This window comes from Bombus pyrosoma, linkage group LG8, assembly GCF_014825855.1.
Source record: "Bombus pyrosoma isolate SC7728 linkage group LG8, ASM1482585v1, whole genome shotgun sequence".
In the NCBI taxonomy this organism is placed as follows: domain Eukaryota; kingdom Metazoa; phylum Arthropoda; class Insecta; order Hymenoptera; family Apidae; genus Bombus; species Bombus pyrosoma.
In genome coordinates this window covers 6,936,454-6,959,806 of record NC_057777.1, presented here as the reverse complement: position 1 = coordinate 6,959,806, position 23,353 = coordinate 6,936,454, and the positions used below count along the sequence as shown (strand labels likewise).

Here is a 23,353-nt window from a genome sequence, read left to right as displayed (position 1 = left end):
GCGATAAATATATCTAGAAAAATAAGATTTTAGTAGAGAAACATATATGAAATGTCCAAAGTGTATAGTTATATGAAATATCCATTTCTTATTAATAATAAATTTCTCGCCAGATTTCATTTTTTAATTATGCTTGTGAAAACATGAATTTGCATAAATATCCACGGTCTGATTATTAATTTGACGGTTAAATTAGACAGTGTTTCAAAAGTTTCTGTCGGATAATTTGTGGATTTTATTGAGGCTGAATAAAATTTGAATAGCTCTCCATAGGAGCAATATCTAAAGTCCCGTTTTGTGGAGATTCGTCGCATGTTTTGTTAGAAAGAAGCTATATCTCTGATGATGCAACTTTGATGCTAAAGCTCGTTACTTTCTAACCGGTTCTCTTTTTTCTACTTGCCAACTTTTAACTCGAAAACGGGAATTAAACGAACTTTGCGTTTATATTTTAACTGGCTCCCTCGATAAATAAACTTTATAGCCATTATGGCGTGTAAATTCATTGGAAACAGAGAAAAGTGGCCAGATGCGTGAAGGATTTTAACTATTCTTTACTCTGCGATATTTCGCTTGCGTTTTTAGTGGAAAGTTTTTACGAAAGTTTTCTTACAACTTTCGGTGGAAAAGTTTTCCCTACGTTCCGTGAATTCCACGCTCTTTCAGTTGCTGTGCTCTTAATTTCCGAAAACGCGAGGTAAACAATATGGAGAACGAGATAGCCGACGAAATTTGTTTTCGCAAATTGAAAGCTCCGAATATGCAGTATGTTTTAGTTTCCCTTAATTGGTATTTGTCGTACAATTCATTCGAAATTTTCGGAGCACTGGCTGGAAAATGAATGAACATTTTTCGTCCGGTTAGTTTCCTATTTTCTCTCTCGTTAAATAAAGAACGAACATTATTTATAACGTGATGTTACGTTTGAATGGAAAATTTGCTTTCTGTTTAAACAGTTGCCTCTGTGCATTATGTTTATATTAGAGATAAAAGAGTCGAAACGACGTCAAAAGTATTTTCCTTCTTCTTCCATATTTCTTACACATCTATCGTAAATTAGATAAAAAAAATGAAAAAAATGATATATTATAAATGAATTAAGAGCAAGTAAGTTTTAGGAAAATTTCATTTGAAGACTGGAAGCTAAGCACACCGTTCCTATTATGCCATCAACGATCAAATATTTACCTTAGAATTTAAATTTAATGTTCCCTCATGTTTGAGATATCTAAAAGTTAGTTTGACCTCGTTTTTTATCGCGTTTCGTGCAGCCTGTGAATTCAGCTACTTGAACTTTTATATAAAACCATTTTCTTTGTATTTTATTTAAGTACGTGAATGTTTCTAATAGGTCTTCGTATTTTCAGTCGCTCTCTCTCTCTCTCTCCCCTTACCCTTCTTTTTTTTTTTTAACTTTTACAATATATGAAATAATTTTAACCTACGGTCGTTCAATAATTTCACCGGTCTCTCTAGGTATAACTGAAATCGCAATTGAAAAACCAATTTGTATTGTAATTCTGTTGCAGCGACAGCTGTTGCACGGGAAATCGTTTCGGACAATCATAATTCCGTGCATGAAGTAAAACATCATAAATTTAAATTAAAATATACGACGTTGTGTTCTCGTTTTAGCTTCGCATTGATACCGGCATATTCTTTTTCCTTTTTTTTTTTTTTTACTAAAGTAGCGACCGTGTTTCGTTCTGAATTTCCGTTAAGAAACCTCGCGTGAACGATGTGTATCGTTATATGTATATTTATATCGTTGTTAATCGTTAGTGAATCATAACAAATTACGTTACGATCGAATAGATGATTATCAAATTCAAATTTCCTCCGCCCTAAGATTTTATCTTTTATCTGAATTGTTTAATAAACGATTCCAAATTGCCTTAAAATTACCTCTTTCCCAGATCTTGCAGACTAAAAACTGGCTAAATACACACACGCAACAAATCTAAACGCAAAGTGTCAATCGAGCACGCGACAAATCGGCAGCCGTGCAGAACGAAAGATTACGGCCCCTGTCGAGTGAATCGAACGGTTTTTCTTCTCTCTTTTTTTTTCATCACGGTCAGCCCCTGGAGCCCATTATCGATCCCTCAACGAAGGGTTTACAACTATGAGTGGTAGTGGGTCTTTTTTTTATCGCGGGTCTCTATTCACTGTGGATCAAATTCAACGTGTACTCATCTATACGAATCAATTTAATGCTCAACTGTTATTCCTCGAAATCTGGATACGTTTATAAGTAATCATTGCATACGGAGTTTAACAGCGTTTTGCTTTTTAAATACGTACAATTTTACTAACTCGAATCTCAATTTTTCCTTCTGGTTTATCGTCTTAAAAATTAAATTGCTTAGCTACTCTGACTCGAGCTCTTCATAATATACGGCGAGTGAAATCAATTTTTGTTTAAATTCTACTCCCTTAGTTACACTTAGTTACACTTACTTAGTTACGCTTAGTTACACTTACAAGAACATGAATTTACACGAACGTCCATGATCCATTAACAATGATCGCATATAGAGCTCGAGAGTAAGCACCAAAAAGCAGATATTTTTGTTTCAAGCACAATTGAGATCATTTTTAAGCTTATCTATATAGGTGGCGGGCCACGGGAGGAAATTTGTCAAAAATGTGTACAGAGGAAATTTTTCCTCGTATGTTGAAATGTGTAGGGGTTCGATTTGCAGTTCCGTGTGTAGGGTGGTGGAAAGTGGAAAGCTAGTGGGGGGGGGGTTTCAAACCCGATAGAGAGGTCCGACGTAATTACTGCTGGGAATTGGACAAATGGAAAATGCATTCTATTATTGTGGCAACTTCCTGCAAAAGGGGAACAGTTGCCTAGTAGAGCTGCTGTGTGTACGTGTGCGTGTATGTACCTGCATGCAATATTTTTTTTATGTTACTACCTTGTGCTTTTGTCGCGTTTCGAATATCAACCAACTTCAATAGAGGGAATATAAATTTTCCATTATATGGGATCGTGTGTACCGAAGGACAGCTTGTTTTTCATTAACCATTCCTGTTCAAGATTCTTGTTCGTCTAGTACGTGTACCATAATTTATTGAAATGAATTTTGAGACATTAGGTAATAGAAACGTTATTGCAGTATCATTTATCAATTATTATTAATTACGTTATATTTATCATATTATTGTTAGGCCGTAGACGTTTATGTAAATTCATACCTTTTTTTTTTTAATTAGTTGGAAAACATGAAACTTAAATGGGTATTTTTTTTTTTTTTTAGTAAATAATACGATTATAAAACATAATAGCGTGAAGTACATCGTACGTTTATTCATATACATATACGGATTTAAATTAAATTCTTACATTTTGAAATTTTCCATAAATGCATAAACATCAAGTGCAGTTTAATTATCATAATAATTCCATACTTATTCTAGAAGTTGTTTTATCATTTGGAAAGCGATTTTAATTGTTTCCTTGTTTGTTCCGGGACTCATAAAGTGAATCATTAGTAAATTGAGAAGGAACGTCCTCGTCCGTAGAAATCGATGAAAATCTCGCTAGTAAAATTAATATTAATGAGTTGTTAATGATCATTGTTGCCTATTGATTAGTTTTTATTCTTGTTCGTTTGTAACGTACTTACTTTCTATCAAACTTACTGAGCAAGAATTTCTGAACGACAAGAAAGTTTTAATTAACTCGCATTCTATAATTGTGATTTCTTGCTTTAATATTTCAATGTCGTTTTCTTCAACGCATCGATGCTCAGAGCTTTTCTAATTACGCGCAGCTATTTATTAGGTCAAATTGAATACCAAACAGCTCACTGCTTATTTACGACTGAAACTTAATTAAATTGTTATTTCAATTTTGTCAGCCAATACCCACGTAACATTATAATACTTGAGTAAACGTGTGTTGGAATATTCACTATTGCTATTCGACCATTATTAAACCAATTTAACGTTTTTAAAAATACTAATTAATTGTTGTACTTAATGTCCTGCTGGTTAATCGGAAATAAGAAGTTTGCAAGAAGTTTTACAATTTGAGAAATATATTGCTAGATTGTTAGAAGCATCTAACTCGATACAGAAGAAAATAATGAAGAAATATGTAGTTGTTTTGTTGCTATATTGGTCGCTAAAGCGTTCGTTTATCGTTGAACGGCCTGGGGAATTTCTAATTAATCGAACAAACAAGACTTCCCAAGAAAACGTCTGAATAGACGCGTAATAACCATTATTGAAATTTTCTTTTCGGTTGTAGCTTAGTGGAAACCGGTTTCTCAGCAGCTAACATACACCAACGATCTCCAGGTGTCTCGCGATTATGCTAGAGGTCGAGACACACGCTCTATCCAGATACAGGCTCTTTAAATAATACTCTCCTCCCTATAGTCGATCGCGATTGCTCGCAACCCAAGCCACAGGCAGGTGAATCGTTCCCGATCGATCCCAATAATCGGTGATCTAACGCCAAGAAAACTCGTAGCCATCCCTGTCGTTAAATCCTGCTGCAGGATTATGTATTTGCAGGTGGACGTTTATTATTAAGATGATGCTACAGTACCGTTCAAAAGTCTCAGATCATCGATAAAACGTCGATGTTTCGAAATGGAAACGTAATTGAGCGAAATAATTGGCGATTACGCGCGATATGAAGCGTATTCAAATTGCAATTAAACATATCCGTTGTTACGGAATTTGAAAATCTAATATTTAAGATTTGAATATTTGAATTAGAATTAAATTTTTAATTCCAGACCTTTTAAATTAAATGTTCTTCGATGAGATTCGAAAGTTATTTATACATATGAGCATTTATATAAGTTCCAAATTACAGGAAAACAATGGAATTATTTTTCCCATATTATAGAAGGAAACAGCTTTGGGAACGGTAGTATCGAATTGTTAATTTTTCTGGCGCAGTTGGCGTAGTTGCTGTCCAACGGGAAACAAAACTAAAAACTAATTTCATATTATGCGAGTTTCGAGCTTGTTAAAAGTACAATCTGTTTTTCAATATTGTCGCCACTATTTTCATTTCGTATCGCTGCAATCATTTTCACCTCGAACGTTGTCGTACGTTGTCGGGTTTCGATTCATTCGGCCGAAAGTTTGTTAATTTCTGGACATCTTGCGCGAAACAAAATTCGAGCTATTGTTTAAGAACGTAATTTTTATTTGCTCGTAAATTCTATTTCTACGGGCCGAGGCAGGTTCACTTTAGTTCACTGAAATTTTTAGCGTACTACGAAATAACCTATAACTTTTAGATTTAGGTCAACCGTGTCTGGCCGTGTATTCTTGAAAGTTTGAACAAAATGAAAACGAGCCACGTCCAAATATTACTTACGCTCAACTTTTAATTACATTTTACAGACCATCGATAATTTATCTTAAGTTATAAACTTCCAGCTACAAGAACTTTGCTAAAAATCCAATAACCTATAACTATAATATTACGTCGGATCGATGTGTCGTAGTAACTTGTTTCGTATTACAAAACTTCTCCACGACTCTCGAAAATCTATCGAACGGGGCAAATCCTTTTCCTTTGTACACATTCCAACGATTCTATCGTTCTATTCAGAAATCGATATCGCTGCAATTTCGAACGAGTTTGAGGCAATAAGTTGCTCGCATGCGAAGCAAAACACGTCGCGAGTTTGTTCGCAAGGTTTTCGAACGATCTTCGATCAATCCAGCCAGCGTAACGGCGCCGCACGACGGTTTTCCCTTGAACAAAAACGCTTCATTGGCATTCATTTCGATAACGATGATTTACATTCCGCGGGACCGTCGAATTAATTACCGCATCGCAACGAGAGCCTGCTTGAAACAATCATGCACACCGACGATATCATGTTACACACCGACGACTTTCCAGTTCGCACGGTCATTCGAATACGCGTCCCAACACACGAAATGCTGTTCGTTTCTCTTGTCCCCCTCGTTGCGTTTTCATTATTTGCTTTGCGCCGGATCAACTGCTGACACGAGTTATTAGGGACAATCCTGTTCGTTACGTTAGCCAAGTTAGCATAAATTGTACACTTTGATAGAATCTAGTCGGCCGGAGAAAGTTTAGCTCTCTGTTCCATGTATTGTCTCCGTGTTGTAAAGATTATTATTCATTCGTGGCGAGATCAAGTTTAACACGTTCACTACCTACCATGCGGATTCCAGTCTTTAAGATTGTACATACGAGCCATTCGAAAGCCACATTGATCAACTCCGTAAATAGAAAGGCAAAAAATGCGACGATGTTGCAAATACTATTTTTTTTTTTTTATTCACCTTGGACTTTGTTATTACTCGTGTAATTTTCTTACAATGAGTAAACACGTGAAAGTAATTCGTTTCTTCAAAGTCGGACGTTAATCGCGTACGTACGCTGGCTCATAAATATAATAATACATTTTGTCATTTTATCGGTAATGTAGCAAAACACGATTGTCACGATTCTATCGATCAGATTTGAAATCAATCTGAAGATGTATATAAAAATTACAAGATATTTATCGCAGAAGTTGCACTCGTTTCGTTAATTAAACGCCGACGATTCTCTCGAAACGTTAGAAATTCTCTTGGAAAACAATTTTCTATCGTAGTACTCGATGAACCAGCGGATAGAGAATAAAAAAGATTGCCAATTATATTCGTTGAAGTCCTAATTACTAATTATACATCAATCGAGCTTCATTAACGATTGAAAATGTTTCGCCAGCACAGCGTCGTTTCCGCAAAAACAAATAAGTAGAAGAGAATCATAATTTCCAGTCGTAATCATCGTCAAAGATGGAATTCGTTTGTCTGTATACGTACGAGTGAATCGAGTTACCAGCGATAACTTATCTTCGCCATATGCTTATGACAGATGTGATTACCATCGTGCATGTCCATGCTGACACGTATTAAAAGTAATTGCCTTTTTCCAACCGGTGAAATATCGAAATTTATATTGACTGGTTGAAATAAAGGGAAAAGAAGAAAAGCCCAGAGGAAAAAGGAAAACAGCAATCTCTCGTCTCTGCCTAGCATTCCATCGATTATGCAGCGCGCGCTCCACAAGCAACAAATACATATAATGCATCGATCAGTGCATTCACAAATGCACTTACATAATCGTTACTTTACCGCTTTCTCGATACATCTATTCGATGAGTGCTGGTAAATCGAAAAATAAACAAAATTATCAGAACGAGCTTTGTTATTGACGATTGCGTTTCAACTTTCGAACGTTGTTCGCTATTCACTCACAGGCGCATCCAGCTTCAATTTTCGATCGCTTTGAATTAACTTTCGATCGTCGTTCAAACGAATCCTGCTATTTTAAACGTAACGTTCAATTAATAAGTTTAATTAATTCTAGGTAGAAGAGTAGTACTGAAGGGATTCTGAGAAAATGAAGGTAACTCTATCATTTTTCGTCAATCTTTGGCAACTTTTGAAGGAAGCGACGTATCGATACACTGACTCTTTGTATGTCTGTTAGCGATCTCTCGAGTCGGTTAGTGGAGATTACCAAGTCGAAGAAAATATTATCTCTTTTTCGTTTGGATCGGAACAAATTTTGTTTTTTTTTTTATCTCGATAATCGAAAAATTTCTTTCGACAAAATAACGCCGGGGGGAAGAAAGATCGAAGATCACGAATGCGCATTGATCAAGTTGTTTCTTCGGTTCTGGAGAAAATTAGGTGTGGAACGCGCCGCGACTCTGTGCTTTATCGACACTTTCGCCTCCATGAATAAAATATCACGTTATCGGAGGAATTAATAATACTTTATGAAAGATACCGGCTATTTGTTGACTTTATAGTTTGCTGTCAGAAGTATCTACGAGTATTATTTATACGATGCTTCGTTTTCGTTTACGTTCCACTTTGCGTCTTACCGAAATTATCCTTTTCCTTTAACTTTGCTTGTTACGTGCGAAACTTGGTGAAACTATATTCTTTGTTTTTTTACCATTATACATTTATATATAGTTTGGTTTCCTTTTTATGACAGTAGAAACACCGGGAGTTATTTTTATAGGTATTCGCAAGCTGGCTTTTCCGTTCTTTTTTTTTTTTTTTTTTTTTTTTTTTTTTTTTTTTTTTTTTTTTTTTTTTTTTTTTTTTTTTTTTTTTGAGTATAATTTACGATCGAGTTAATTGGGAAATAATTTTTTTTCACAAATTCGTTGAACTTCTCGTAGCGTGCGTGGAATTGAAAGAGAAACAAGGGGTAGTCCGAATCGATGTCGACGACAAGCCATAATTTAGTTTTTTCCTTCGTTCGAATATTTCTTGCCGTTGCTGGAGAACTTAATCCGCATAAATTTCTGGAACGTCAAATTACAGATAACTTTCTGACGAACACACGTACACACGAACAACGACTGTACGTAGCGTAGATAGAGTATTAACGTTAGAGATAGTGAAAATTCCATGGAAAAAAAAGCATCTAAAACTCTAGCTACTTTTTAGTTTACAAAAGGTTAATAAAAATTGTTTGAAAACTGCAAAATAAAGGGGGAGAAAGGGAAGAGGAAGAAAGCCAATAAAGCACGGAAATATCTGTAAAATGAAAAATGAAAAATGAAAAATGAAAAAAAAAAGAGGAGGGAAAGAGATGGAAAAATTGATTTCATCTCGGTTGGTTGGTATTTGGTAAAACGCGAAATCCTTCGATGGTGGATGGTAGAGGCGCGATTAATTTCTTGAAACCGCGGGTCTAAAGTTATTACAAAAGCGCTCGAAGGGATTTGTGATTTCGCGCGACTCCCTTCGAACTGTCAGCCGCCCACTTTTTGAGTGTCAGCTTATTTAACAGGCCGTCCCAAGTGTGTACACACGTACGCGTGCACACACAGCCCCTTTTTGTCTCTCTGTATGTCTCTGTTTCACTCACTGCCGCTCGACACTCTCTCCCTTCATTCCCACCCTCCCATATTTTTTCCCTTTTTCATCCACTGTTTTCTTGTTCCCGCGGCAGCTTGCTTTTGATGTTTTCGGAGCTGTTGGAAAATCTTTGCCCGATGCTTTGCCGTATATACATACGTATCTACATATATTTGAACTATCCGACTATAAGCTTCGCTGAATATTCGTAATTCGATTGCATTTGGAAAAAATGCACGGCGTTAATAAATACTAGAATTTTTATATTTACACGATGATCAAAAATTGCCCGTATTTGGGTACGAGACGTTAACATTTCATCCTCGTGCGAAAATTACTGCTACAAAATTGTATACAATCGAATCTAATTATTTAACGGGTAAATGTCGTAATAAATACAGTAACGTGCGAATAACTTTCTGTAGCCATTCTACGTAATTCTAACAGCGCGTTGGATTTGAGTTTTTTTAACGATAGGAAATTGCGATTGCATCGAAAATAACTCGGAGGAAGAAATTTTGTCCAGTTAGCGATATTGATACAGCAATGCGCTATAGCTACGATATGTTATGTTATCCCTGTGTTTCGTTATATTATAATTATTTCTGATGAAATACAATTTTTCGTATAACTTTAATAGTATGTGAATCATCGATGATGTTCGCAGATGTAAAAACTTTTATTCAAAGGGAGACTAGTAGCGTGAGCGTGCGCATATCCGGCCTTAAAGATAGCCGGACATGAAAAAAGTCTGAAACCCATGGTCCGATCAATCCGGTGCACAGTCCCGAGGGGAGTCTAGTTATGTACTTTCACTTATAAAGCAGTTTCTCAAACGTGTTTCACGACCGTGGATTAGCTTCTATGTATTTGGAAAATAAGTCGAAAGAGGGGAACGCGTATATTCGAAACGTGAAATTAGAACGAGCAATAACAGTAATCGAATAAATTATTCGATTGAAAGTTTAATTCGTCGAGCGGTTATAAGAGGGGCATAAAACACGACCGATTAATAATCGGATGCTCGTTTATTTAAGTGTACAAAGAAGTGAATATAATTGTTTCGTTAGCCTGGAGCACGATTTCAGCCGAGTAACGAAGTATAAATGTAATTTTGAGCGAGCTTTGTGTGTGGGAAAATTACTTTGCTATTACGGTTCGACGATTCGTCCCGAGCGAAAAGAACAAGGCAAAAGCGTATACTGTACACGTTCGTATAAAACTCAAATGAAAATTGAATGGATAGGGTGTCCATAAAAATATCTTGCAGTCTGGTATGGCAATAATGAGGATAATATTGTCTTAATAATAAGTAAACGGCATAAGTTCGTTCAGTTTTAATGCTTTCAGGACCGAATTTCTTTTTAGCATGCGAGGAAAATTGCTTTTCCATTAGTTTTGGTATTAGTAGCAGATACGACGCGATGGACTAAAATGTAAAACCAGTTTTACCGAAAATAAATTTATCTCAGTTCGGTTAATTGTTATTATTCTATTCAATTGCGTCTGCACAGGCCGGGATTCAACTGGCTTTTATAAAGTTCCGTTAATTAACAACTTATTAAAATATAACGTTGAAACGTATAAAAAGCGAGATTCGAAAAATTCAAATTGAATGGAACCTGAAAGGGGACATTTAAGGTTCGCGATATCCCAAACATTCCCCAGAGTGTCGGGGAACAGATTCTAGAGGCAGAACGCTAAATAAAGCGCCGTTGTCCTTTTAACCCTTCAACAGAGAGAAGCGTGAGAAGCGCTATTTGTTATTTATAAAATGTGTGCATGCCTTTTTATATTTTTTACTCTGAATATTTTCGGATTGAAGTTGTTACAGACAACACCGTAACAGTTCGAATCCTATTTTTAACACAAAAGCTCGTAACCAAACAGAGCGTAGATACGGGTGCACGATGAAAAATTGTACGCGACTATAATAAAAATACTCTACGATGGTAGCAGATTTATCTTCCTTTTTCAAGAATCACTTTCTTTCTTCTTTTTAATTAATTTGTATCGTCGTATGCAGGTAGGAAAAATAGTGCAGAAGTTTAAATGAAAGATTCATTGGTATTCGACTGGCGCAATTTAAAATGAGCTCACCTGGAGCACACGCTGTTTAGAGAGAACGTTGAAAATAATGATGAACAGAGTTCTGAAAGAGAAACGTATTGAATGCGATACGTGGGTGGTGAGAGAGAAGGGGTTAGAGAGATTAATCTGTGCGTGGAGAAAGGAGAAAAAGAAAAGAGAAAGAGGAATAAAAAATAACAGATGATTATATAAATTAAGCTCGACAACGGATGAAGGGATTGAAATGGTCGAATGAAATCATCGTCGATTGTGAAATAATAGGCGAGCGTTGCCTACAGGAAGCTGAATTCATGCGATTCAAACAATCTCGCGGGACAGTTCTCGTGTAATTCGAATACAAAGTAATACCGTGCCATGAATAACATACTGTAATCAGTAAATCCGTGACTTTATCGCTTCGTGGTATTTAATAAATAGCTATGTCTACGAGAGACGAGTGTGTTAGAACATAAAGAAACTTCTTTCAAAGAAAAAAGAAGATACGCATACATACGTATATTATGCTCGATGATATACGTTTCTGAATCTGAATCCTATTAAACGGCCGATTCTTTTCGTATTCAGAAATTACAACGGGAACATTCAATTTGCCGGGAATTAATTATCAAATGATATTATTGTAAATTTCAGAGCAATAAGCTGTGTTGTTATAAAATAATTGAATTCCTCTGATGAACAATCTCCGATTGATGCTGAATCGCATTACCGTAATCATTCGATATCGCAGTAATATTTTAGAACATATACATTTTAGATCTTTCACGTTTCACGAATTGATATTGATATTTATATACAGGATGACTCATAAAAATATTTCAACACGTATATGTGGAAACATTTTCTCGATATATCATTACGCGGAGGGATTCCCCTTTTACACACGTACACATTTAGGAGCAGGATAAGTTTCCTGTAAAATGTACACAAAAGAGATGCAAAACTAATCAAGTAAATTATTATGTGTGTTATACAAAATATTTTGATTCTGTATGATATAGCACATGATCACATTGGTAAAGGGAAGAAATAAGGAAAAATAAATTGAAACAAAAATATATATACAAGTTGCAACATATTTATTGCAAGTACGCGGTGCACAAAGGTCAGGAAATTGTTTACATTGTAAATTGACTACGGAGAAAAATGTAAATTACTGTTATTATCGTTATATCAATAAGTTATTTATAACAGACCACGTTTAACACTAATTATACGTTTCAGTCAACTATTCATGTTATCGAGTATATGATCGCAGTAAACATCTCGTAACTCTTCTACTATATTTTTAAGTTGGTTTTACATTTTATTATTACAATCACGATACTCGTGACTTATTATACGCGCTGATGTTTCGCATAATGCAAGTTCAACTGAGCTCTTTTTCATAACATTGTAGAAAAGAGGGAGATTGTTTATAAGTATAACGAATGGATTTGTGACTTGCATTTCTTTCTTTTTTCTTTTCTTTTTCTTTTTCAGCTGACATGATTTTTATTTTTAGCGCAGAAAAATGAGAACGTAATCAGGCGCTCGATTATATACGCGGTCGAAAAATCGGCAAAAATGTCGAAAATACTAATAAATAAACGAAATAGATGCATTAAAGTTGCGCGTCACGGAATAACCTAGATTCTTCCGTACGTTCACCGGTTGTGTGTATATTTCTTTCGTTCGTGATTTAATAATAACCAAATAGAAATAGAGAAACAGGGAGCGAAAGAGACGATCAGAATTTCAATTTACGTTGAAAACTGGCCTATGTAGCCTATCGAGAGTCGACAACATTGTTACAATCAACGGATACGTACGTACTTGTATAATGTTGCAACGTGACAGAAAAAAGAGTCGAGAATCGCGTGTAATGTCGCGATACAATGTAATGTTTTATTACAAAATGTTCGTTACTTTATACATATTTATTTCTCCCAGGCTTCACGACCTCGTACTATTTCTATTTATTGCTTGCATTTTCTTTTCGCGATATTTTCGAACATGAAGCGCATAAAAGAAACACGAGAATGTAGGCGAGTAAAGAATTCTGATAATTAAGTCTACACAGAGCTGTAATTAAACGAGTTTAATGACTCGAGTTCTTTGCTTGATCGTAGTCTTTAAATTAACTTCGCGTTTTATAGCCTAACTTCGCCTCTTTATGCAAAATCAATAGTAAAAATAACGGCGAGTTTAACAAGAAAAGAATCGTAAAGAGCGAAAGAGGGAATTTCAAAATATGATCATTTTATTTCATTTGTTTCAAAGGTTAATCGTCGATTGTTAGGATCAAACGAATGAAACACGAGCGCATTGAGTCTACGACGAGAATTTAATTTATTGTTGTAACGTCGTAAATAAACAAGATAACTTTGTTTATGGATAAATAAAAAAAGAGAGGAAAATTATCCACGAACATTTGCAGTATCGCGTAACAAAGTAATTAAACGGGAAGAGTGTAATCTTACAGCTCCTATCTTCGTTATTTAGCAAAATATTATAACTAGAAGAATGATAATAAGTTAGAAAAGGAAGGGAAAAAAGGAGAAATATTGCTGATAAGCAAAGTGAATAAATTAAAATCGTACGTTACGAAATAACCTGGATTCTTTCGACCGTTCAGCAATATATTTCTTGCGCCAGGATTTAATAATAATATGATATCGGATCTATAAACGCGAATACACTGTTTGTCGGTGTTGGCGCGCATGCGCCGTTGCTTTGTACACCCCACTCTCTTCGTAAAACCACTGATTGCGCGCGATTGAGAAACAGAAACTCGCGTTGCGTTATCTATGCGAAACTACATGTATGTAGGTACAGAAACAATTTTCCCGATGTGCTTCAAACGTGGATTAACTAATTCCAAAGAAACATTCGATACATATAAAGCTTGTAAAGATCTAAATTTAAATTCGAAAAGTTTCGTATTTTAAACTGTCCACGTGGAAAATATGAATTTCAAATTTCAATTCCCAATAGTCGTTATATTTATCTACAGTTCGGTAACACTATCGCGAATAATATTATCAATTATTTTATTGTCATATATCCGTACAATGGTAAACGTAATTGTTGTTTCGTGTTCGTATTTGCAATGCGTTACGTTGCAGCATGAGTATTTCCATGGAGCATTACTACCTGTACAATTGCATCATTAAGATACTATTTAACCGGCTTCGCGGTGGAAAGTTTCATTTAGAAGAGGAAAAAAAAAAAAGTGGAACTCGTTCTCGACATTCTTCTATATATTCCATATCGATTCTCCAGCGATTCGAGTGTATTGTGTTCGTTCGTACCTTTGAATAATTCATTTTGGGGTGCTGGTAACAATAATAGATATTACGATTAATTGCAAAACAGTTTCACAGTGTTTCTAATCTGGGCGATACGATCTGGTTCGACCGATAATCCTTTATCAGGCTAGTAGTGTCGGTGTGTTATCGGCGATTGCTTTTAAAAATAAAACAAATTTTCTTCGCTCGTGATAAACTTTGTAACGCATATTATTGCCTTATTTTTTCCCCGATGATGCTTTTATCATGATATAATTTGAATCGCCTCTTTCGAATCTTTGAATGTCTCTTATCGAAAGTATTACGACAAACTATTTGGATAGAAAACAAATTGAAGTAGTGTTTTCGATTAGACTAATCCTTGATTAAAGTTCTAGCGGACTTTAAAGAATTTTATATCGCGTCGTTGTAATCGAAATGCCGTTTGATTTGTTCGTTTGCCAGCCCACTTACTTACGTTCGTTTCCAGGTTCATGTTTATCGAATATCGCAGCGTCTGTTTTTACAGCGTCCGCACGTTTTCCAAATTCACTGGATTTTTTGCGCTTTTGTCGTCCAATCGTTCCGCCTGTCCAAATCCATTCGTTATTTTTCAATTGCCATTTGATTTCCACGACTTTATCATACCTATTACCGATGCTCGATCGAAGGGAATCAAAATTCAACATTTTTGTCTTCTTTTTTTTTCCAATTTTCTCTTCTTCTGATTATCGGAACACTTTTATTACTGTTACGCAAGAGTACTTGTCAATACTAGCTAATTCGTAAATTGTGATTTGTAGGATTTCATTAATAATAATGATTGAATTGTGTCAAAAGAGCCAGGAAATAACTAACGATTCTTCCTTCTGTAAAAAGAGGAAACGAGTGGTTTTTGTAGTTAAATAAAGAGCGAAGAGGTTTCAGTATATATATTTCGGGTTCCTTCCTTTCGACTTACAAACGAGAGAGAAACGAGAATTCCATCAACGATGAAATTTGGATATTAAGAGCGTACAACACAGCGAGCTTCTAAATGAAAAAATATGAGGCATGAAAAGTCTCTAATTAAAACATAGAACTCCGTGTTTCTCGCAGTTTATAACATTAATAGAAATTACGACAGACAGTTTTTACGAGCGAGACATCAAAAGGACTTATTAAAGAGGAGTTTCAATCCGACTGGTAGTTCCACGTTTTACAGATTCCCAGTGAAAGGGGAAAAACAGAAAACGCTGTTGCTTGTTATTCGATAGAAATAATTCGACTAGGACTAGTTTTAGGTTCATGGGAGTAATTAATCAGACGTAATGAAAAAAGAAAAGGGAGAAAGAGAGAGACGAATCGTTGCATCTATTAACGAAGCACGTGTAAATTAACCGAAATTAGTTCGAAACGTAATCAGTTCCGTGCCATAGCCGTGCAAGATGCCGCGATAAACTTTCATAAAGATAACAACTTACGATCTGCAAAGTCGCCCGGTTATTGTGAGCAACCTTCTTCGTTACATTTTCCTCGAAATCTAGCAAAACGAGTGTCGTAACTTTGTTCGAAATTAATTATAAATTTGCATTTCTCTAATGTTCTTTCATCGTCGAAATTAATAAAACATGATTCCAAAAGTTTAACTAAACCGTTGTAACAACGTTCGTTCCCATTCTTTTTTGTTCTTTTCATTTCGTTAAGTTCGAGGAGACTTAAATGAAAAACTTTCGAAAATTGTCCACGGTTTTCTCAAATTTTGCGGCTAGCTCATTTTAAATTCAAATCGAATTCGTTTTAAAGTCAAAATTTAGTCGCGATATACATACCTTCTCGACTTTTATCTCAGTCAGTTTCAGACAAAATTGCTCGTCAGGGTGGCTCTTGCTCGAGAAATGTTTCCCCTTCCGCAAACTCGAGGGATTTCGTTTCCGTTTCTTAGCGATTGTACCTAAATAAAGGTATCTCGTCCTTCCTTTCATCCTTCGGATTAGAGAAAACCCGCGATTGATTTACATCCTTGGTCAAAGGGCCTGTCTCGTTAAAAAAAAAAAAAAAATACAATTAGCTTTTATTCTATTCTGTCTCGTTTGATACAGAAATCCTTGAATAACGGACAAAATTGAAGAAAATTATAGAAACCAAACAAAATGAAATACTCCATACCCGATATGGTAAAAGGATTAAAAATCCGGGAGCGAAATATGTCGAATGCGATATTTCACAATTTTTTCAAAAGAAATTATTTTCCCGTGCACTATGATTTTGTCGAAACATACGCGTTTCGACAAATATTTTCTCCGTGTTCTTATATTCGCTATACGTACATATACGTGTGTATATGTATATATATTATTGGGATATTTACTTACGGATATCGTCGAATAAAATACGGAATGTGAAAGTGTATGGGAATGGAAATAAAGGTATGTTTTTACAGGATATTTGACGTTATATCATCTCTCTTTTACTCTCTTCTTCTTTCCTGTTGAGTGGAGTCTACGGCGTATTCGTCGTATATCTTGATTACCATTCATTCTATAGCCTGCACAATTTTCTCTATACTAAAAGAATTTCCTGTTCCGAAACTGAATATTTAAGTCACCTTTATTACGTTGAGAATTTAATCCATTAAAGACCAAGCAGAGAAATAAGGTATAAAAGTTGCGTAAATGCAAAAGTTCTTCATAAAATTGTAAGTACCTGGAGAAGAGGAAATAAATGAAATATATCCATAGAAGAAATGGTAACGAGAAAAGATATTGAGCAAATTCTTGGAATTCCTTTTCGCTGTAGCACACAACATGATTTCACAATGTAATTTCGATAGAATTGAATAACGTAATTGAACGAAAATTGCAGATGAAATCGTTGTTGGCCTCCAACGAGTTAATTTCGGCTTATCGGATATCTTTGGATCGTCTTCGTTTTGCGCAGTGTTTTATTCAGAAACGCGATACACAAAAAGGAAAAAAGAACAGTAAAGTTATGTTAAACATTGAAAACAAATATTTGGAAACTATTTATGTTTTAAAAATAACTATTTCTGGAGTTATATAGACACGAGAACGATAACGTTGAATATAAATCACGCGTACCTTTGCATATGCACTGAGTGCAGCGAGAGGATAGAAACAAATAAAAATTGTTTTCTAGCTAAAAACCGGACAACAATTTCTCCGTAAAGAGGAACAAAAGGTCGGCCTGAATGGGCTGACACCCAGCTCGCGCTAAACGGCGAAATAAACGTTGATTATTCTCAAAGAGGGCCAGTCAAAGCGGGACCCAATTATATGAGCTGGGAACCGGTTCCATTTTCGGAGCCATCTCCAAGGTGACTTCTGATCTGGCGTGTAGGGCCTTAGCTCGACTTTTGTCGACAGCTCGGAGGGAGAATCACGTATCAGTCGCTCCCGAATATCTTTTATTACTTATAAACTTTCGTTGTCTTGTATGGAGTCACTTTTCAGACCAATAATAATAATTATGACAAGAGAACAAGATCTCACGGGGAGACCGAGCTAAAAGCAAACAAGACACGAAGAGTAAGAATGAAGAAGAGGAGGGAGAACAGAGAGAATGGAAGGGTGATACGCGAGAATGCGAATAAAGAAGAGGAGAGAAAAGAAAAGGAGGAGGGAGGATGTTGGGGATGTCACTTTTGCCTTGATGCGGTCGATTCTACGAGGACAAAACATTGAAAAGATATATTTGACCGACGAGAATCGTGTGCCTGCATCGAACCGCATTCATCTCGTTTGTCCTTTTTTATTTTCTTCTTCGGTTAAATTTTTAATCCACCAACAATTTAAACAACTTTTCAATCTAGCGGTTCTTTATAAATGTATCGGGAATATATAGTACGATACTGTGCGCGAGTCTTGGGTCATAAATATGTTAGAAGTAGTGAAAAGAATGCTAAATTGATTATACGCGAGACACATATAAAACGATCTAGAAGAAGAATACTCTGAAATATGAATAAATTATTTGAAATACCATCAGTGACAGTGAGAAACGAGCTTGATCGAAAAATAATTTGATCGTGAAAAATAAGCTTACACGAAATATTAATTACTTTGGATTAATCAATATATCGTTATCAAATTAGCAATAATTGTCGAATTAAATACTTTTTTTTTTTTTTAGAAGTGACAATAGATATAAAATAATATCAGGCACTTTTATATGTATTTATTTATCTGTTCTAAAAAAACAAAGCATTTCTTACGAATTTTTGCGGAGCGTTGTATGTTTGGTAGTTATGCTGTCTTGAAATTCCGCACGATCTGGTAGTTAATAAATTTTCGCAAAAGCTGGACTCGAAGTCGAAACCCTCGTTACTACGATAAAATGTTGTTAAAAGTAACGCACGCTCGTTCGAAACACGTAATTGCCTTCTCCGCTCGGCAAAAATGTTTCCGCGTATTATACACATTCTCGCGGACTGTATGAATTACTTTCCGAACTGTATGGATCTCGCGGTGAATTGCAGCGAAATTCGTTCCACTCGTTTTAATTGAAATGGATGACCCTCGAGAAAAATTTAGCCCCGCTCGACGGGACGAGAAAGCTCGGTAAATAATGCGTACAATTAACAGAGTGATTCGATCGAGAATAGCGAGAACTGATTACACTCGTGAATCCATCGAGCGATATTTCGTTTAAAAATAAATGACCGTCACCCAAACAATTTTACACCCAGAGAACCGACAAAGGTTCATTTACTACGTTTGTTCATTCTCATTTCCTTGCTAATTACTAAGTTGGCAATTTTTATGCAAATTTATATTTTCATGAAAGCAATTAAAGAAACAGGAGATACCTAAATGGAGATTTAATTTATCGTTTAAATACGAAGGCCGTGATAAGCGATTTTTAAATTCGATAATCAATTACACGTTATCAAAGCTCTTTTCATTTTATTGAATTAACTATATATATTTCTTATATTTTTCAATCGTTATAATTGCACTGCTTATGTTTCTGCATATCATTTTTCTAGGCATTTCTTTTATGATTAAAAAAATACAACCCAGATAGAGATTTGTTTCATCTAGTAAACATTACGACATGTACTTTACTTTGGATATTTTATATACTTTTTATGTTACGTACGTTCTGCAGAATTTTGCATCTCTAAATACTCCATAAATCCACAACTTCCATAAATTATAATAATCTTCATTTCGCTGTATTCTAAAATAATTCTACTATTTAAAATAGAATTGCTTGCGATTCATGGAATTTTAACTGAAATATTTCTTCGACCATTGATGCAAATTGTTCGAAATAAGAAAAATACCAGCAACCGCAAAGGGTTAAATGCCTCTGTAAATGTTGCGTGAGGTGATGCGCTGACGAGTCAAGTGTGCCTATTCGTTGATTCGTATTACAGAGGAAGGCGTGTGCGTGTAACGTATATACCTGAGTCAAATTCCTCGTATATCGTGAATCGAGTGTGCATACACGTGCTCTGTTCGTGTGTGTCTTCCCCTGTGTCGATTCACTCCTGTATACAGGCGTTACTTTACTGCGGCATACGTGAGTCCATTGATAGTGATGGCTTTGAGGCGTTTCCGATCAGGTCAAACACTATTCAACAAACTTTCCATTTTATCAACAACGTACACCCCTATTACTTCTCGAATTCATATTTCATTACGATCATACTACATTATGATTAACAATCTAATCGCACGTAACGGATTTAAAACAAAATGTTTAGGTACAACAAATTCAAGTCATAAACGATTACAATGATTTGAAGAATTTTCAGCTTTTTGTCCAAAGTAGATTAAGTCTATTATCTACGTTTTTATTACGTTTCACAAATTTATAATAATAATAATAATAATAATAATAATACACGTGCAACAAACTTTAATAAAAATGTTTATTTAATTTCGAATTAAAGTTACGAGTGATTACAGTCGTTCGAAGGATTTTCATTATTTCTAACTCGAAAGATTGTCTAATAAGGATATTTATATTATACGTATAAAATTGCAGGAAATATCGTCAATACGAGAAAAATATGCGCCCATCGCTATCGAGATATGTGTGCGAGCGTAGCCTAAAGGCTGTCTCACAAACAGCTCTCGACGTGTAATGGGGATCTAAATCCAAGTGAAAATAGGAACACGTGTGTGAACGTTGTGTATCGATTTCAATGTATGTAATATGCTGGGACGGTATGAATAAATTTTGAAGCAGACTGTACGACGAATATAGAGGATATAAAAGCGAACGTTATTTCCTTTGATATCTTCGGGCGTTTTTAATACGAATGATATATGTATATCTATAGATTTATCGTTTTTAAACTTAAACAGATATGTTTAACCTCTCGAGTAGGTGAATAGAAATTTTCCGCGTGCATATTCTTTACATTTATTAGAACGATTCGACAAAATGTTGCAAAGGTTAAGTAGTTTTTGTCGAGTGTTTAACTTGCAACAATTAGTAATCAACGAAAGCTCATTCTAAATGCACTTTAAGGTTGGTATCGATTGCCGAAGTAGAATAAATCATTCTACTAGCGGTATATTTGCTCGGGAAACTATGTCTGCCTATGTAATAAACCCATCAAGAACTTCCCCTAACAGATTGTATACTATGTACTCTGAACGAACCTAATATTTAAATTTCAATGCGAATACCAAGTACGTAGGGTAAATAGTTCTTAAGCGTTGGATCGGTTAAATTCCATTTATAATTTTAGTAAAATTATCCGAATAAAAATCGTCGTTTTTTTTTTTTTTCGAAAACATTGTTTTAATCTCGTGGTTCCACTGGCTTCTTTCTTACATTTCCATGTATTCATGTATCTCCTTTCCTTGGGATATTTTATTCATAAAATTCGTGGAACACGAAGCCAGTAAAATTACATTGAATATTAAAAACTAAATATTTCAAAACTATCTATATTTATTTATCTTATCTATCCATATAACTATCTGTATATTATCTTTTAATAATATCTATTGAAATATAACAATCATTTTGAATCGTACAGACTCAAGGATAATAGAAGGATTTAATTAGTTAGAAAATTCATCGCGATGTCGATATTTTATATTAAAAGAATCTTATATTATCTTATATTAAAAGAATTTATATTAAACCAATCCCTGTGTTTGCCTTACGTTAATTTCATAACGTCGATTCGGCTTCCTCCCCTCCCTTTCGCTTCCTCCGACTAAAAAATAAACGCAGCAAATAACTCTCAAAGGAACAAGAAATATACATATGTACATATATCCGAGTGACGAATAGAAAGTTTCCTGCCCGTATATTTGTTCTCGATGTATTCGTTTGTGAATCGTCGCTTAATGTTTTGAGGTGACTCACTGATTGTGACGGGCGCTTAAAGCGCTTAGTAAAATTCATTGTAGAGGGAGACAGACACTGTTTGAGACCTCGATGCGCGCGAGAGAGATGGAACTATAGCCTCTTTTAGAGCGAAGTGTCATCAGAAAAGAGAGACAGATAAACATGGACACAGATATTATATGTACACAAAAGATAATAAGAGAGAGAGAGAGAGAGAGAGAAACTGAAGGAATGAAATTACGAGAAAGACTATAGTGTTTTGGAGGGTCTTTGGACAGCTTGGTATATGCGTGTATGTATATATAATTATATATGTACGTGGCAAACATATACACTGCAGTAGCGGTAAATGGAGAGGGAGCCACTGCTCCATATCTTATCCTTCTTTCCTTTCCTTTTCTGAGAGCCATATTTAGATTAGATTTAGACTACATTAGAGAATTGTTTAATTGTAATTTCTTGCAAATATTATCCGTTACGCGAACGATATTAACGTTTCTTGTTAAAATTTTAAAGTTGTATTATTGCTTCTCCGAAGCCTTATTATTGATTAACTGCAGCCTTTGCTTTTATTTGAGTACGTGACTGGTATTTGAACTTTTCAAAGAACATACGATTTACTTTTATGTAATACAGTACACACAATACAAGAACTAAGAAGCTAAGAAGCTTATATATTATGGAATTTTTATTTATATTATTAGTACGATAAGATCTTTCATCGCTTATATCTATCAACCGTAGATTCTAAGATGAATTTGAAGAAATAAGGTTAGCCTGTAACACGATCGTTTTTCTTTATTTCTCGATTCATAGAGTCTACAATATTGATTGATGCGATGCTATTGAAATTCACGATGGAATAATATTTTAAATTCTCCTTTTTTTTTTCCTTGCATTCTGCTGTTATCGCGTGGGATAAAGATTTGCAGGAAATCGAAACGCTTTGATCTTTAATTGATAGAACACACTTTCCCTAAGCTCTTACAGGGACTTAAAGCGAAATCCGTAACGGTTTGTTCCTTGTTTTCTTTTTTCTCCTGTTTTTAATCTCTCGGTTCTTACCGTCGATAAAGAACAAACAAGTTCATTAATTATGTAACAGATCGATTGTTGCAATTAAGTGTTACCGGCAGTTCGCTTTTTCCCCGACTGTAAACGAAAATGTTAACATTTCGCTTTCTTACGTAAACCAAGCGTTGAATAAGCGTAGAAATTACTTAACGACGTCTCTTTTTATATTCTTTTTAGCGATTACAGGACGAGAAATAAGTTAATTCGTCGTTTTATTGGCGGCCAATTATATAATGTATCTCATTGTGTTCACGATTAAATGAGAAGAATTCCTCGTTCTTTTTTTTTTTAATATGCTTTTTATGCGTTAATCATGAAACATTGTTCAGGAGGATCCTGTTTCGTATGCATTATTTATATTAATATATTGTCCTTGTTAATATGTATGAGTGGATAAAACTTCCTGTGTTTAGAATCTGCGTTCTGTTGCTTAATACAATCACTGCGTTGCGATATCTCCTCGTCATTTTTTTTTTTTCAACCATTTTTTTTTAACGCATTCTTAACTCGAAATATGTAAAACACGTAAATGCATTATACACGCTATACTTAAGAATGAAAAGCATACTTTTATGGGTAGAGAAACATAAAATTAACGATATTCGAAATATTCAATGGAACTCGGTATCCTCGTATAATTTCGGGTTATGAACTATAATTTTAAACTCGGTACTACCGTGTAATTTTAATCGCGTGCATTTCTTTTCTACTATCTGTCTACT

The 23,353-nt window shown here is 35.0% G+C and overlaps 1 protein-coding gene across 3 annotated transcripts in view; it reads left to right on the top strand.

Moving 5' to 3' along the window:
- The window catches only part of LOC122569927 (protein split ends-like), a 174,746-nt gene that overhangs the window by 14,240 nt on the left and 137,153 nt on the right, over nucleotides 1-23,353 (top strand). The window contains exon 2 of one of the 3 annotated variants that reach the window (XM_043731591.1): nucleotides 7,370-7,408. The exons of the other annotated variants lie outside the window; for them this stretch is intronic. Within the exon in view, the coding sequence (XP_043587526.1) occupies nucleotides 7,403-7,408 (6 nt within the window). The 5' untranslated portion in view covers nucleotides 7,370-7,402. The remainder of the gene's footprint in view (nucleotides 1-7,369; nucleotides 7,409-23,353) is intronic. 3 annotated transcript variants of the gene reach the window in all.